General features: G+C 36.9%; 1 protein-coding gene across 1 annotated transcript in view; it reads left to right on the forward strand.

Annotated features, from left to right (window-relative positions):
• The window catches only part of PDGFC (platelet derived growth factor C), a 125,386-nt gene extending 112,325 nt beyond the window's left edge, over positions 1-13,061 (forward strand). The window contains exons 4-6 of the mRNA XM_068187214.1: positions 4,871-5,078; positions 10,516-10,733; positions 11,403-13,061. Coding sequence (XP_068043315.1) covers positions 4,871-5,078; positions 10,516-10,733; positions 11,403-11,519 — 543 coding nt within the window. The 3' untranslated portion in view covers positions 11,520-13,061. The remainder of the gene's footprint in view (positions 1-4,870; positions 5,079-10,515; positions 10,734-11,402) is intronic.
• Positions 13,062-17,159: the final 4,098 nt, after the last annotated feature.

Consider the following 17,159-nt stretch of genomic DNA (forward strand, 5'->3'; position numbering starts at 1 on the left):
TTAGTACTCTTATCCTGAGAAACAGGAGCAAAATGAAGGCTTATCTTAGGTCATAATAGTGCTTAAGAGCTGATCTTGTGTAGATTTCAGTGCTGCTATGTTCTGAATTGTTTATCCTTGGAGCAGGTACAGTGCAAGGAAAGAGGAGACAGATAGTGGCAAACAGGAAAGTTTATAGTATCCAGCCTCATATCCAAATTTATTCCTGGTATCTGTCTAACACACTTCTGTATTCTTCAGGTAAACCAGTAATGAGTATCTAACAAAAATTGGTTGTATTCATTCTCTCACAGAATTTGTGAGATGAAGGAATTGCCTTTATGCTCATTTTACAGATTTGATAAGGCTGTGTTACAAACCTGTATGCTGTGAAATTCCTGGTGCCAGAGTGAATCTAAAACTGTATTTGTGTTAGCAGCTGCTGTGCTTTTAGTTGTGATGGTTTTGTTGTTGTAGGTCTATTTTTCTTTTTCAGAAGTTTGCCTCTTGTTTATTATTCAGCCATATACACAGTCATGATGACATAGCAAGGAGATACTACTTCCAGATTCTTTAAAATATGATGGTTTGACTTAAATACTGTGCTCAGAATAACACAAGAAATATGTGTCAGAACAAGAAATAAGTCTTCAAGTTAGGCTACATACTAACTAATACTTTAGGCTTTAACTTCAACTAGATAATTTTAAATTTGTTTGTTGAAGTTTTTGTTTAGATCTGCTGCTTCAGTGAGGGTTGACTTCTTATTCTATTTACAATAGGGTCCTACTCTTTTCCCTTTGAGAAGGAGGCTAGATGGAGTAGTTTTGATTCCTTTAACAGGGCACAACTAACATAGTGAGCACCATGAGATGCATTTTAGTCCCTAAATTTTTTTCTGGGGCACTGTTATGTGTGATGTTCTGGGCTGGATAGTCTTGTGACATTATTCTGTATTATTTCCATCCTTTTTTCCAAGCCTATAACTTTTACTGTTGCCTAACTTTTATCTATGGGCCTGTCTTGTATGTTTGTAAACAACTTAGGGGATTTCAGTGTGGTACTTGTTTTGATAGGGCTAAGTGCATGTACAGAAATACAATATAAACAAACCTGAAGAAAATTCTGTTTGATCCAACACCAGTTGTGATTCTTGGCTGTTGTACAGGCCAGCAGAAGTTCAATGTTTTCTGCTCTGGTTTTCATCCTGAATCATTTTAACTAACAGTAAATATGCAACTGTTTGCCTCTATCTTGGTTCTAAGCATATTTATGCTTATTAAAGTAATTTGAAAATGTTTCCTGGTCAGAAAAACAGAAAGAAACCACTGTATGATTTTTAATAGAGGAATCACATAAAGAACTTGATGTATTTGTCAAATCTATCTTGACAGAAATTATTCATGCTCAGGGAAAAAAAAATAAGAAAGGTGATCTCAAACCTAAAACATTGGCATGAGTTGAGAATGTGTTGCTATGACAGAATAAGTGTTTACTGTTAATTAGTATTTATTATAGCAGAGTGTGGAGAACATCACTTCTCAGAAAATGGTTTCCATCAGGAAAGATATTTTGGATAGCTGCTGTATTTGGACAGCAGAATTGTCTGTGGTCTTGGGTTGTATCTCCCCTGTTAGATGAATAAATATATGTTAAATCAAAGGTTGATTATTTTTGAGATGACCTGTTAGGGGAGACATGAGAAATTTCTGTGGAGTAAATTAGGTGATGCCATCTATAGAATAAATGTCCAGCTGACAGATGGCTGCTTCATTATCAGATCATAACTCCATCAATGTTGAGCAGCAAAACAGCTAGAGATTATCAGTGGTCCCCCTAGGAGGCTTTCCCAGCACCATTCTGCTGTGAAATGGCAGCGCTCTCTCTGACACCCACTGACTGCTGGTGTCATGGCACAGCACAGAGGGTGCTGTGAGAACACCAGTGAGCGTCAGCCATGCAGCTGAAGTGAGGCATCCAGGTAGGACTGCCCAGAGAAATATAGATTAAATTGCAACAGGAGTGATAGATTTACTATAAAGTGACTGAAAGCTTCAGGTAAGAAGCATTTCAGCATTTTGGAGTTGCAGCTATGATGTTACTTTTGAGTTATGCTGATGTTCCTCATTTGCTTGTTCTAAAAGGTATGTATCATCAAAGAAGTCGCGTTTTAATTTCTTGCATCAAGTCATTTCTGCTTTCCACTCTGCGAGTAAAACCTTATTGTATGTGTAAACTCTGCCTATAGATAACAAACTTTGAGAAAGTCAAGTGAAATTATAAATTGTAGAGAATTCCAATATATAGTTTTAGTCACTGGAAGGAGTACCACTCATGCGGCCCTGGATGTTCTATCCAAAAGATTTAAATTATAAAATAATTAGTATCCACTAGCAAGTAAAAACAATGTAAAGTATAATTAGAAGTACCATTTGTCTTGAACAGTTTATTGAATTGAGATTTCATAAAGGTTATTATGTCACAAATTCAATATACAGCATTTTTAGCTTTATGATATCAATTATCTTTAATCTTTGGGACATTTTAACTGTCATATAAATTAACTAACATTAAAAATTATTGGAAAAAGCAGACTTCATTCTAAAACATTCAAAGTTGTATGATTTTGCTGTTTCAATTACTTTTTCTTTCGTTTTGGCTTGCTGTGAGAATGACTAGAAAGTGATGGCAGCTTTAATTGTGTTACCATTAAGTGCAATGATTCACAATATCCTCACAACATTTTTACTCAGGCAAGTGCCTATTGAATCCAGAGTACCATAAACTGATGGATTACTTGCTACATATTTATTGTTTAGTGTGGATGCTGTAAGTTGTAAATATGGAAATAGCTTCTAGATCAATACATTTTCTTCTGGAATCCACCTGTTTCTCTGGCAACAAAAATCCTAGCAGAAGTAAGACACTGAAGTAAATTCTCCAGCTGAAGACAAAATAGAAGCTTTTTTTTTTAACTTCAGTTATTAGTTTTACCATTGATTTAGTTTTTCACATTAGTAAAACCCTGCACCTTCAAACCAGGAAATGTTACTGTTACAGCTTTGTGCGGAAAAACAGGAAGAAAAATTTTGAAATGTTTATTTTTTTGACCATCTGAATTTCAGTGTCACAGCAGAAGCTTGCTAAGCAGCATATTTTGCTAAGAGCAACTATTTAAATTATAGACCAGAATCTGTTGCTTTATTATCATAATGTAATAGATGGATCAACATGTTACTATTTTTAATGCAGGCAATAGAGTAAAGAGAAGAAGAAATATTTTAGTATTTTGAAAATGACTGTCATCCAGGATGTTTCACCAACTCTATTGGAAATTTTTAGCAAGATGAAAATATTGTAAAATTAACAGTGGCAGAACACTTAATCTAGGTTTTGTATTATTGTTGCAAGACTTCCAGTTAAAAAGCAGCACAAATCCTTCTAGTGGCTGCATTTCTTGAAGTTGTAGAGAGAGAAAGCCTTGAAGCAAAAAATAGGAAGGCCATGGTGGTTACTCCCATTTACTGCTCTTTCAACCACACATTTAGCTGAAACCAAAACTGCATAGTTAATAGAATTTAGAGGACAGAAAATGAAGTATTATTATTGCATAACACAGCTACCACAGGAATATGTATTTTAGAAAACTTCTGCTGAGTGTTGCACTAAATCCCCTTTTCCAGCATAACTGCTACATTTCTCATCAATTTCCCTGATCATTTTGAAAAGGTAAATGACTACCTACCATTGATCTGACATTATAGATGGAAAAAATTATAGTATATACACACTTCACATTACAGTATTGACAGTGCCATTTTGGCACTAAGTGGTATGAGGATTTTTAAATATAGATATCCATATAAACACATATTCTTCTCCTTTCCATCCCCTAAATCGGCAGAATGTTCAAATTTTTCTTCATTTCTCTTACATGATCTAGATGAATTGCTCTGGTGCAGTACTGTGGACACAATGTCTGTAGTAATGTCTGCATACAGAAAAGCCTGAAGCCTAACCTGCAGGTGCTTCAGAAGCAGCTTTCTACTTAGGCTTACCTTCCTGCCGTTTTTTTGTTTTGAAAATACAAATCAATGCATAGTTTTAAAACAGATTGTAAACAAAAACAGATGCCTCACTTTGCATGAATTGTCTGTGACTAAGTACTCCTGTCTGCTGAGCTTGTCAGTGAGATTTGTGCTGTGGTAAAGTGCTTTGTCAGGACTCAATTTCAATGTTTAAATACTTTTGATTTCATTTGGAATGTTTTTTTCTCTTTGTAAGGGAGAAATAATTTTAGTTATGCCAGATGTTGTTATTACTCTGTTCATTACTGTTTAATCAGAAACATAATTCTTTGTACTGTATGAAACACAACTGGTGCTTTTTTTATTTATAGATGAGAGCAAGAATATTTGCTGTCTTTGTACTGGGGTATGTTCATATTTTGCATTGAAGGACAAGAAGACAAAGATTGTGGCTAACTTTCTAAGAAGAGGCAGAATGTGAAATGTTTCAGATTTCTAGAGGGGTTTGGGAAATGCCTGTAAATGGGGCCATATTTTTAAATCACCCTTTGTTCTGTTTCTAAAGTCCCATCCGTCACTCAGTGAACATCTTCAAAGGAGAGGTGTAGTGGCATGCTAGCTGCAAGGCTGGAAATATAAGAAGTAGGCAAACTCTGCAGTGGAAGTTTGTTTACAATTATTACTAAAGAATAATTAGGTACTTTTTGACTTTTGTCATTTGTCTTACTAGATAAACTGTACTTTGGAAACAAGCTATCCGCTTATAAACTTTCCCAGCTATGTAACTCGGTAAAGTACAGCACTTTGTCAGAGCAGATCCATTAACCCTCTGACTGGTGCTCTTCTCTTGGGTTTGATTGCAGCACCACACAGAAGCACCCAGCCCATCACTGCTACCCCCATCAGCCTTGCCCTTGGATGTATTAAACAACGCCGTTGCTGGCTTTAGCACCGTGGAAGACCTTATCCGCTATCTCGAACCAGAGCGGTGGCAGCTGGATTTGGAAGATTTGTACAGGCCAACGTGGCAACTTCTTGGGAAAGCATACATTCATGGCAGGAAGTCAAGAGGTAATTCACTCTTCTGTCTGGCCTTGCAGCTTGCTACGGGTATGATTTCTTGGCTAAGAATTAAGAGCGTTCTTCACCTTGAGTTTTGGTTCCAGGAAAGGAATACATTAGAAAGAGAGCAGATACCATTGTTGTTACTGTCCTCACCATTGTATTATTTGAAAAAGGAGAATAGTTCAACTCAAAACTTAAGGGAATTTAGCAGGATAGGGCAGCAAAGTGAAATTAAAAAAAAAAAAAAAAAAGCAAACACAGCAGTTTCCTCTAGGGAACCTGGGCTATCTTTATTTCCCTAAAGTAGCAGGGCATCTTGATAGGGTAACATATTTGAAAATTGTGGGTTTCTTTTTTTATGGAGGGCAAAAACTTTATTTTAATTTTAGGTAGGTAATGTCTTACATTTGTATCATGTGCATGATTTTTCATTTCCCTAAATTTTTTCTAGTCTCTACATGAAATGAATTGAGAGCAATTCTTAAATGTTTCTCTTTGATGACACCTTAGGAAATACCATGTGTTCGTGTCTGGGTTGATCATGCAGTTGTCAACTTCATCAGAAGCAAAGTAGACTGTGTTTTCAAAATTTGTAGATCTATTGATCAGCAGCTCATTTTCTTCCTTCTACATCTGACACTCCTGAATTTCCTGCCACATCCCATCCAGATGCTACCCACTATTTCATGTTTATGGATAACATGTGGATGGATAGCGTGAAGGCAATACCACCTTCCTTGTCCACCATAGAGCATGAAAAGGAAAACAAATGAGCATAACTGAACAGCCTTCCCTGTTGGTGAATGTAAACTAGAAGGTTATAATCTGATCAGCAAGAAAAGGGAGGAAGTAGAACCTTGCATAGCTCAAATTTGAGGGTTTGACAGTTAATTCTTAGATCAGAGTCCAGAAATCAACTTTGTACCCTATCCATCTTGCTGTGCTATAGCTGTGCATAGAGGAGCTGAATTATGAGCCAAAGAGGAGGAAACATGTTTAAAAGCTCTCAGATAGTCATTTAACACTTCCTTAATTAAAGAGATTTAGTATTTGCCAAATGCATTCCATAAGCACATAGTAAGTGGGAGAAAAACAAAATGCAGGTGGTGGATAACATCTATATAGACAAAAGAACCTCCCTGCAACACACATCTTAGAAGGAAACTATCAGAGTAAATCTTTTAAAGACTTCTAATTAGATGCTGAAATAGATTTTTTCACTGAATAAACATATCATGATATTGCCACATTTGTCTTAGAGACCACCCTCAGACTGCATTACCGAGTCTGTAATTTAATAGCCTGAGGTGGAAAATATGTCCAGTTGAAATGACATAGGACTATTTAATAGATAGGAAAAGCAAAATCTTTTTCTTCTTTTTAATTTTTTTCCCATGATATTCTCTCAAGCAACATGTTGCTGTATTTCAAAACCTTTGTAAGAAGGGCATATCCTAACATTTTTCATTTTATTCACACTCTTTGATTCATGCTTAGATCAGTTTCATTTTTACAGTGTTTCAGTGTAAAAGCTAAATTACTGTCCTGTTTTTATAAACAAGTTATGAAAAGTGTATCTTACTTTTTGTAGAGAAATGTCCTCTACTCCTACCTAATAATTTCTATGAAAAAACTATATTTAGACAACCTAAATTCCAGAGAACTTCTGTCTCTGATGTTTTCTCTGGATAAAATGCTTCCAAAAACTTCTAGCCAGGAAAGAAGAACAACCAAGTTCAGAGGCTTTGATGTCAAAATATAGTCCTAAATTCTTTTATACTATTAAACATGTTAAAAATAAAATATATTTTGCTATGCAAAAAAAAAAAAAAAATTATCTCATCACTTCCCACTGAAATCTATGTATAATCTTTAGATCATATTCTGAAATCTCCTTAAGGAGGAAAAAACCAGTCCCAGTGAAAACACAGTCCTTAGCAGTTGTGTTTTTGTACAGTTATGTCACTTTTTTTTTTAATACTCCATTTCTTGCTTGAGATTTTGTAACAGCTCCTATTGTAGAAGCCAGTAAGAAACTTACAATCCCAGGAGCATCTCCAAAGTGCTTAGGAATGAAAACCATTCTGCTGTTATCTGTGCTCACACACAAGTGCCCTAACTGGAATTTCATTCGTTTAACTGACGTTGAGAGCAGTATCCAGCTGGAAAAATGTTTTGGGAAAGAAGTTTCCCGGTGGTACTCGATACACATCCAGAAGATGCCAGAAAATTGCATTGCCAATTGCATAACACAATTAATTTCAGGCTGCTGTGAACATGGATTGGTTCAGTTGTGTGTGCCAGTGTAGGCACACTCTTGAAATACACTTTACTGTAGGCCTACCTGCATCTAGATTTTTCTCCTTCACTTATTTTTATTTTAGTGTTTTCCATTTATGTGCTACTGCAGAGACTTTCACTCCTCCTGAGCTAGTGCTAGACAAAAGAACCTTGACTTGCTGTGTCAAACATGATGCATGAGTGGAAGCCGAGTTGAAGGAGTGTTTAAATGTTCACATTATAACAGGTACTGAAACTCAGTGCACTTGGGAAATCCACGTAACCTTTTATTGTGGTTAAGTAAACACTTTTAAGGGAATATATACATTCTCTCATTTAGTTTTGTGCCCACAGTGTGTTAAAATAAATTTTGAACAGACAGCTACTCTTTGAAAAAATAACAGCTTCATTCACACACTTCAAAGAAGTGACTGTATAAGCACTAGATAAATTTGCCACAGACCTTTTAATGAAATTGGATTACATAAGATAGGGCAAGGGTTCATTGTGAGGTATTATAGCAATATACCTTAGTATATTTTAAAGCATGGAAATCAAACATGACATTTGTTCATCTTTCCTGAAGCCTGTTGTAATAGTACAGCACACTGAAAGATATCTGCTAAGAGCTGACTGTGTGTTCTCCAAGAGAACCCTTTTAAAATTAATGTCTGCAGGTCTGAGGGGTTGAGTTCAAATTAATTTCTTTTTTGTGACAAAGTGAGTAACATGCTGTTAATTTTAGTGCGTTGCCCTTTTCTCTATACCTACAGCTAGCTGTCGGTATGGAAATTGATGCATTCCTCTGCTGCTGCCAGAAGGCAGGAGGCAATGGAGAAGGACATCACCACACAAGAATCTCTCTCCCACTGCTCCGTGGGCCTGCTGGAAGAGGTGTCAGTGCCCATTTTCACTTTCAATATCTCATGATGAAGGGCTGACCAGCACATAAGATTAGCTCCTTCAAATTCACTGCACAAGGCATATCAGTCTCTGCAGAAACAATCTTCCAGGAGAAAGTATTAGCAGAACTAGCACTTCTCACAGTGTGCTTCAGGCATTTTATCCTCATTCAGACAGCTCACTTATTATATGTTTGAAAACATTACGGAAGAAAGAAATACTCCATTCCTGTCCATAGTCCTTGATTAATGGAGGTAGACATATCCACCTTTTAAGTGACTCAGCCTAGAGCTATTAGCTGATCAGAAGGGCTTAAATAATTTCTGGTTTCTCACAGTGAATCTCTCCCCTGGAAGTTCTCTCTCTCTTTTCCTCTGCTCTCTTCTCAACTTTCTCCAAGGAATGCTCTTGCAGTGTGGGAGGCAAGCTGGTGTCCTATCAGTAACTTTATTGGAGTTATTACACACTCCTCCCTCTTAAAATTCAGTTTGTTTATTTAGGAGCCTATGTTAACCTGATAGTGATGGAATGAGGTTCCTCAGCTTGGCATTCACTGTGAGTGCAAGCAAAGAAAAGGCTTCAGTGTGTTTAACTGACCTTTCACAACCATAAATCCTTACTTATGGGTGCCAGTATATGGATATGCCTGCAAAATAAAAATTTGAAGGAACATGGATTGAAATTCCTTCCCAAAGATCTGCTCCTTAGAGAGTAACAGTGAGCATTTCTGCTAAAGAAATTCAGCTTCCAATTTTTTTTTTTTTTTTATGTCTTATGTGTTTAAATAGAATTAGGAGGAATTATCTTGCCTTGATAGTCTGAAGTTCTTCTTGATGACCTCCTGAGGCTCTTTACATAGTAAAGAGGGAAAAAAAGGTATTTCTCTAGAGGGTGATTCAGATCAGATACTTATTTTAACTTTATTGTATATATTTTTATTTATGAATAGATGACATTAAAGTATTTTTAAGCTATATTAATGCACTGGGGTTCTTTCCCCCCGCCTATTTTCTTTCTTGATTTAGCTTAAAACCAGTTGGTTAAAGGTCATTGTCACTTTATTTGGGGCCTCTGTTTCACTCATCTCAATAGCCATGTTATCTTAGGGTTTTCATTTTCTCTTTACCATTTTGTTTTTTACTGTGTAGTAAAAAACAAAGTGAGTGAGTAGTATCCCTGTGAATTAGACATCACTTCTATTCCTTAATGGTAGGTGTGGAGAAAAAACAATTCAGACAAAACATCTTAGATGATGATCACTACAGTCTGACTTTTCTGAAATAAATTCAATTTACATTGCTTCTCACTTTTTTTCCCCCAGTCTTATTCAATTTTTTCCCTGCTTCTTTCAAGGCTTGTTAGCTCTTGACTATGCAGCTAAGATGAACGTAAAGCTTGTTGTCTTTCAGATCTTTTAATGAACTTGCTGTTCAACCATTGTCAAAGTGAAACTTTAGTATGATACAGTGGAACCAGTTTATAGGGAAACTGGTGCCAAATATTAATATCTTTAACTAGCACTTCAAGTTAGTTGCTTACAAGTAGGAACTTTTATTTAAGACACATCAAGAGAAAATGAACCCTAGAGAAACAACAGAAATTCATGTATATGCTGTTATGAAGAGGTAGGAGAAAATGGAACCTACTAATAGTTATATAGATATACAGTCTTGTACAGTTATTTATTCTGTGCAGAATTCCCTGATGATGACAACTTCTTGAAGTTCTTATTTCATAAAAGTGACTTCTGATTAGATATGAATGGTTTCATTCTTTCTTATAATTACAACACCCTAGCAAAGAAGCAATAGTTCAAATTGTAACAAGGAAGAAGTTTGAACGCTTTATTGCAAGTGAATTAAAAATGTCTTTGAAACCTTGCAGGATTCTTAATTGCTCTGTGTGTGTTTCTCCAATCCAAAATGACCAGAGAATAGCAACAGTGGAATTCAGAGTATTAGTGTGAAAAAAGTGACTTCCATTAGAGTTTTGATAAAATATGTACTGGAACATAGCAGCCAAATCTTGCTTTAATTTGAACCAACTTTGCCAGAGTTATAAAATAATTGGTGGATATCTCTATGTAGCCATCATTCCATTTAAGTTTCATGGTATTCATGGAACTGCAGTACTGTACTTCTGTGCTGAACCTGCACAAAAGTGAACGTCCCCCATGGGTTCTGCACCGCTGAAGTTGATCTGCCACAAAGGAACTTGGGTTGCAGATGAGGCAAGCGCCGTTCTCCCTGTCTCTTTGCAGTGGTGGATCTGAACCTCCTGAAGGAGGAGGCACGGCTGTACAGTTGCACCCCGCGCAACTTCTCGGTGTCGCTGAGGGAGGAGCTGAGGAGAACGGACACCATCTTCTGGCCGCTGTGTCTGCTGGTGAAACGCTGTGGTGGAAACTGTGCCTGTTGTCAGCAGAGCTGCAACGAGTGCCAATGTGTGCCAACAAAAGTCACCAAAAAATACCACGAGGTATGCACTATTTTTAAATTTTCATGTTTGGAAGCACTGAAAGCCAATCAGGGTGTTTATTTTTAATAAAATGAATGCATCAACATTAATATTTAAGTATTTTATGGTTTTATGTATTGCACTTTTAGTAAATAATTTTTTAGCATTTTAATTAGATATTGCATGGAAAAAAGTGAAATCTTACTTGTTAATATACTTTTCTGTGCACATAGTAATTAATTTCTGAAGTATTTACTGGTGCATTTCAGACACGTTACACCCATACCTTTTGTTCTTCTTTTTCTAGTGGTAGATATCAACTTTATGAAGAAACAAATATTTGTTCATTTCCATTGCTATATATTTATAGCTATAATTATTTATTATAGAATTTTCTAATTGGGTTAACTCTACTGTTTGCTCTAAAATAAAATTAAGTGGAAATCTGAAATTGCAAGACTCTTCTTTGGTAAAGCAATATGATTTAATCATGTTCAACATTATTTAATCAATTTTGTAAATGGCTTGAGGTAAAAGCAAAAATAGTAACAAGTGGGTGGAATTAATGAAGAAATTCAGTTTTAATATGCTTCCTGTCATCCAGTGGGTTTTTAGTGCAATCTAGCTCATAGTCTAGGTGTGTGATGAAGCACTTGCTGTTTTCTTGATGCTTGGCTTCTTCTCCTTCAGGTTCTTCAGCTGAAGCCAAGGATTGGTGTCCGGGGATTGCATAAATCATTGACAGATGTACCCTTGGAACACCACGAGGAGTGTGACTGTGTGTGCAAAAGGAATACTGAAGGATAAACATGATATAATTGTGCTGTTTTCTTTCAAAGCACATTCAATCAATGGCTGATTCTATTATGGGGCTTGTGCATTATCTCCTTCTGTAATCTCAGTTGTTTGCTTTGGGGATCTTCCATCTTGAAGATTTACAGTGAGCTCTAAAAAGAGGAGAAGCCAAACTGGGATTATATGTTGTGTGACAGCTCTGTTTGGAGGCCCAGTGAAAGGATGGGAGAAAGGCATCAATGAGGGATTTAAAATATATGTATTGTTTTGTCCCCCACAATTTTCTTGGCAATACATGGATTTATAATTTAGGAGTAAAAAATAGATTTAGAAGGCTGACATCATGGAGACTTGATCCTGCTGGCTGTCTCATTTCTACAGCTCAAGTACATCTGGCCTCTGGTTGAAAACACCTGAAATCTTTGTGTTCAGCTACTTCTACGTACTCTAAATCAAAGTGTTCTCTGTTGTATAAACTTGGGTTAAAACAGACTGTCTTTTTCCGAATTAAATTTAATTTGTCTAATGCTGGTAGGAAGGACTGGATTTTTCCATATGCTCTAGTAAAGCTCCTGCCTTTTAGAAGGAAGACTGGACAATAACATGAGCTAAGGAAGCAAACATTGAAAAGATCAGTGCCTTTATTCTTACTACTATGGCTGATGATTTTTTTTTGTGTGTTTGTTTTTTTTTTATCGTGTACATTTTTATACTCTCCTTTTGACGATATAACTATTTGCTTTTCTAAACTTGTCAAATATATCTATTTTTACCAAAGGTATTTAATATTCTTTTTTTTATTACAACCTAGATCAACTATTTTTTAGTTTTGTGAGACTTTAAAGCCAGATTTATACAGTTGGAGGAACAGAGATGTGACTACAGTGGGAAAGAAGCATGATCTCTTTGCAGTTTGTTTCTACAAAGTGAGAAGTACGGGTTTTTTTACCTGGATTCACAGTAATAGTAGACAGAGATGTGTGGATGAAGCTTTAAGCTTGCTAGCTCCATGAGACTAAAAATATGAGAGACAGAGGATACTATAACCGGTTTCTGAAGTTGAATTTAAAAATTCCCCCTCTCCATACTGTCCTTTGTTCAGGTAGAAAAGAAATGAGCATAGATGGATGCATTCTGGCTTGTTTAACTCTTTAATATCTTTAAAGGAGAATGACCTACAATGTAAGAAAAGGAACCAGTGGCTTGAAGCCATCATGTTGCATCATGGTCATGGGAAGGCAGCTGTGTCAGTGGTGAAGTGTAAGGTTTTCCATTGACAGAAACAGCTGCTTAAGTGCTCTTAAGTGCTGTTCACTCACAGGAATGTAGCACTCTGCAGTGCAGTTTGATGGACTCTATGGTATCGTTCTTCTGTATGTTTTATTCTTTAACCAATACACTTATCCCACTCCATGCAAATTGAAATGGAAACAGTAAAGTATTTTGCTTGTAAAATGCTTTAACATTATGCCTAGTTTATTTTTTTGACTATTGGATTTTCAGATTGTAATGAATCACAAAATAAAGTAATAATGCTAATTTTGGGAGAATAAATGTTTCAGTGTGGTTGCATATTTGTACCTGTCATTATACAGTTTAATGGGAAAAGTTAGGATGGTGATTTTCTCCTTACCATTTTGAAAGTCAGCTCTAAATAGAAAAGTCTTCTGTTGCCAGGACTTCCACTTGCTTTATTAATTCTGCATTACTGTAAATCCACAAGAAGAAAAAGGAAAGGAATTAATGTGATGCTATTTGTGCAAACATTCAGAATGTTCAAAATTGTGTGGATGTGAAGCCATCAGATTGAAATAACATCTTCTGTTATTGTTTCCATAGTGAAAATGAATTCTGATGAAAATTTGGTTTTTTTACAAGTTAGTATGACTTTCTGATACCAGTTCTGGAAAATATTCAGGTGGCTTCTTATTTTGTCCCCACCCTCAAACACCTACTCAGTAAGAAAAAATTCTGGTATAAATGTGACATATAATTTTCCAGTCTGAATATTAACCCTGTATCAGAACACAGAATTATGGTCACACAAGAAACCTGGTTCACTTGAGTTTTGAGTCTTTAACCAGAAGTGTTTTTCAGGGATGTTGGGGATGTTTTTGCATTAATGTTGTCTTTTTTTTTTTTTTTGTTTTGTTTTTTGTTTTTTGTTTTTATTTAAAGAGCTTTTGAACAGCAAGTCAAGGTAAAGACAGAAATCATAGGCTCTGACATCATAATTCAGCAGAAGAATCAAAAGATGTAATTCCATTACAGAAGATTCTACTGCAGGAAATGCAGGAGGTCTCATCCTCTCTGTAGACTTGCTAGGAGAAAAAGGCTGGTCATGAATTTTGGAGTAGTTATTTGGTGGCAGCAGAGTAATGGGGAGTTTCTGGAACCATGTGGGATATGGAAAGTAATGTTTTCTAAATGTTACAACTAATTTATTTTCTCTTGCCCCTCTCTGGCTCACTCTCTTCCTTGCCAGTTCCTTGAACCAGTTTCCTTCCCAACTGCTTGCTATGGACCTGCATTTGAGCTCTTTACCCCTTTGCTCCTTGTATTGCCTTCACAGGGCTGTCTCTCTTGTCTGACCCAAAATTGGCACCATTTCTGTTTGCCACCCTTTTGTACCGTCTTCACCCATCACTGAGCTCTGTGCCTCCCCCTCGGCTCCATGCTCAGGCTTTGTCTTCTCACTACTTCTGCCAGGACTTCGTTTTCCCACCTCTCCTCAGACATTCAGGAGATTTGACACTCCACCTCCTCCCTAGCTGAAAGTCTGGAGAGGCTCATTTCTCCTCCAGGAGGGGATGTGGGAAAGGCACCAGCTGAGGGGAGCAGTGAAGGTTGCAGCTCTCCTGCTTGGTGCTGCATCCTGGGTCCGGCCAGGCAGAGAAGCTGCTCCTGGCCGTGGGTGACTTCTAAGCAAAAGGTGTGTTAAAAACTGACTGCAGATATTAATAATGAATCACTAGCAAGCAACTAACAGTGCCTTTCACTGCTACAGGTAATGGCAGCTGAACACCAAGGATGTGTGGAAATGGACATAAGTGGTTAGTAAGCCTGTGATTTTCTAATGTGGAATAGAAGTTGCAAGTTTTGATCTTACATCTTGGTGGAGATCTTTTTAAAATGTTACCTTGTATTTTAAGCTATGAATTCCTGAATTGCATTATTGTAAGCATCGGTGTTTGGCAATAATGGCTGTTTCTAATGGGTCTAAACAGTGGAAACAACCAAGTAGGATAAAGTAGCTCCTGTAAGCAGACAAAATCCAAATAACACAGTCTGGATTTTGTAGGTTTTATCCTATGCCCAATAAATGTCTTCAGTCAGAAGTAATTGTTCCCCCCAGAGGAATAGGTGGGGGAGCTGATGACTGATGTTGAGCCTTGTTTTTATGGATTCTGTAGATACTCACATTCCTGGAACCTTCCTGTCAGCTGTGGCCAGCATGGGAGTCATGGAGAAGCACCAAATCTTTACTCACCAAGGGCGTTAACTGCAGATCTCTTGGCTCCTAAAAGACTTTAAGTGTTTTTGCTCTGTGTCTGCCTGGTTGAACAGGCTTACAGCTCCTTTTCAGCAGAAGAGGAGAAAAAAAACGTAGATGATACAACAGAGAATGTGGAGAAAAAAAGATAGAAACACAAATATTTGGTTTTTATTAGTGAGTATATCATCTGATGCAAGCTGTTACCTGAATTCCTTTTTAGCAAAGAACTGGGTTGAAACACTTAAAAATTTGCAATTCAGATGCTAGCTGCTTAAATAGTCTCATTTTGATTACTCATATTCTGAAAATAAAAATGGTAAACATTTACTTTCTGTAAACATTTACATTCTGAAGACGCAATAATAGTGCTACTATTCAAGGCTTTCTCATGAAACCTGATGCCAAAATGCTAAAGAATCATGGTTTCAAGATTCTTGTTGAAACCAGGTGTTGAAGCTAAGTAGACCAACTTTTCTGACTCTGTTTGTGATATGATATTTAAATTACTTTCAGCAAGTCTGCTCTTTGTATCAGTTCTTGTGTGGGATGCTTTATCAATTTGCCTTTGAAAGTCCATTAGTGCACCTTTTAAACCCAAGAACAGTGGTTTTGTTTATCTGCCAAAATCACGGTGTAAGAATATGGCTGCTTAATTCAGCATAAATTGGACAAACTTTTCAGAGAGGACAATTTGCCTGTTGCCTCACTGGCATTCTTCCAGACTGTTGTAAGAAAGAAAAGTTTACAGGTCAGTCATGGGAGAATGACAGCTTTTTCTGCAACTGTGATAACACTTAAGTTATATTCCTGCTCTGAATCTTGCTCTGTGTCATTGAGCTGGTCTGTCTTCATCAAGTATAGAGGCAAAGCCTGGCCCTCCCAGCTGAGCCAGCTCTATTAGGTGCATAAGGTTATCAATGGAAATACTTCACACACAGGCCTGTTTTCTGAACAAAACACTGCTTTCTCAAAGAGTCTTAAGGAGTTCTGAGTCTGGGATGGCTTTCCATATAGCTGATTTGGCCAGCTTTTTTTTACCTAAGTAAAGACAGAAGTGCCAGTTTGACTCAAGCCATTATTACCTTCTACAGATTCTGCTTCACTGAAGACAGATCCGAGCCAACTTGGATCTGGTGTCTCTCATGTTTAGGGTGAGTGATAAACCACATCTCAGTAGACTTGTTTTCCTTTCATTGTGCAGAATCCAAATAAATTAGCAAGGTTGGGAAGAAAACTTGTTTATCTGTCTTTGTCCTCTTCACACAGTTCTGTGGGGTGGGCGTTGTCTCAGACAGCATCTGAAAGTGAAACTTATTTAAGAGTGAAGGCCATAATGTTTGAAATGTTTGAAGGCCATATTTTTTGAAAAACAGCATCGCACAGTGATCAGAACAATTAGCAACTTTGAGACTCAAAAGATCGTAGAATGAACTTCACTGTTTTGTTCAAAAGGCTTCATTTAGAGACTGAGAAGAAAAAAATATTCAAACCTTGATTTCACTCTTCTAGAGGTTTTCCAAAATTTCAGAAGAGAGGCTCCTTTTCACCTTCATTAATATCTTACTAATTCTGTATTCTTTTGTCATAGATTGAGTGATTGCCCTCAAAAACAGTAAACACAAAGTCTCTATTGCCTCAGGTTTTAAAAGGCTGGACCCCTGGTTCTTTCAGCCTTCAGGGTGACATCTCTTTTATTGTGACTAACGAGAAATCAGTGACCTGGGTACCATGTAGCATCTTTATGCTTGAAGGTTAAGCAGACTTTTGGTATACTTGCAGAGAGGAGGTGTCAGGTAGGAATTGGCTTTTTTGGTGCCTTCACATAATTGAAAAATCCTAGCAGACTAGCTGAAGGATGTATGGAATTCAAATGAACAAAATTCCACCACTGTTCTCCAGAAAGGATATGCCCCACATGCAAAGCCTCAAAAATCTGTTTACCTGTGGTTCTCTTTAGTTACTTTCCATGTCTCATGTTGAAGGTAAGTGCTGAAAGACAAAGCATATCTGAGCTATAAAATCTTTTTCTTCCAAAGCCTTAAGCAACTAACTATAACAACAGTCTTGCTCTGTGTTATGCTGTGTAGTTAAATCTTGGAGCTTAAGCATAAATTTTGGATACAGTCAGAAACAATTTCATCCTGGCTGGGGAGCTG

This window comes from Anomalospiza imberbis, chromosome 4 (assembly GCF_031753505.1).
Source record: "Anomalospiza imberbis isolate Cuckoo-Finch-1a 21T00152 chromosome 4, ASM3175350v1, whole genome shotgun sequence".
In the NCBI taxonomy this organism is placed as follows: domain Eukaryota; kingdom Metazoa; phylum Chordata; class Aves; order Passeriformes; family Viduidae; genus Anomalospiza; species Anomalospiza imberbis.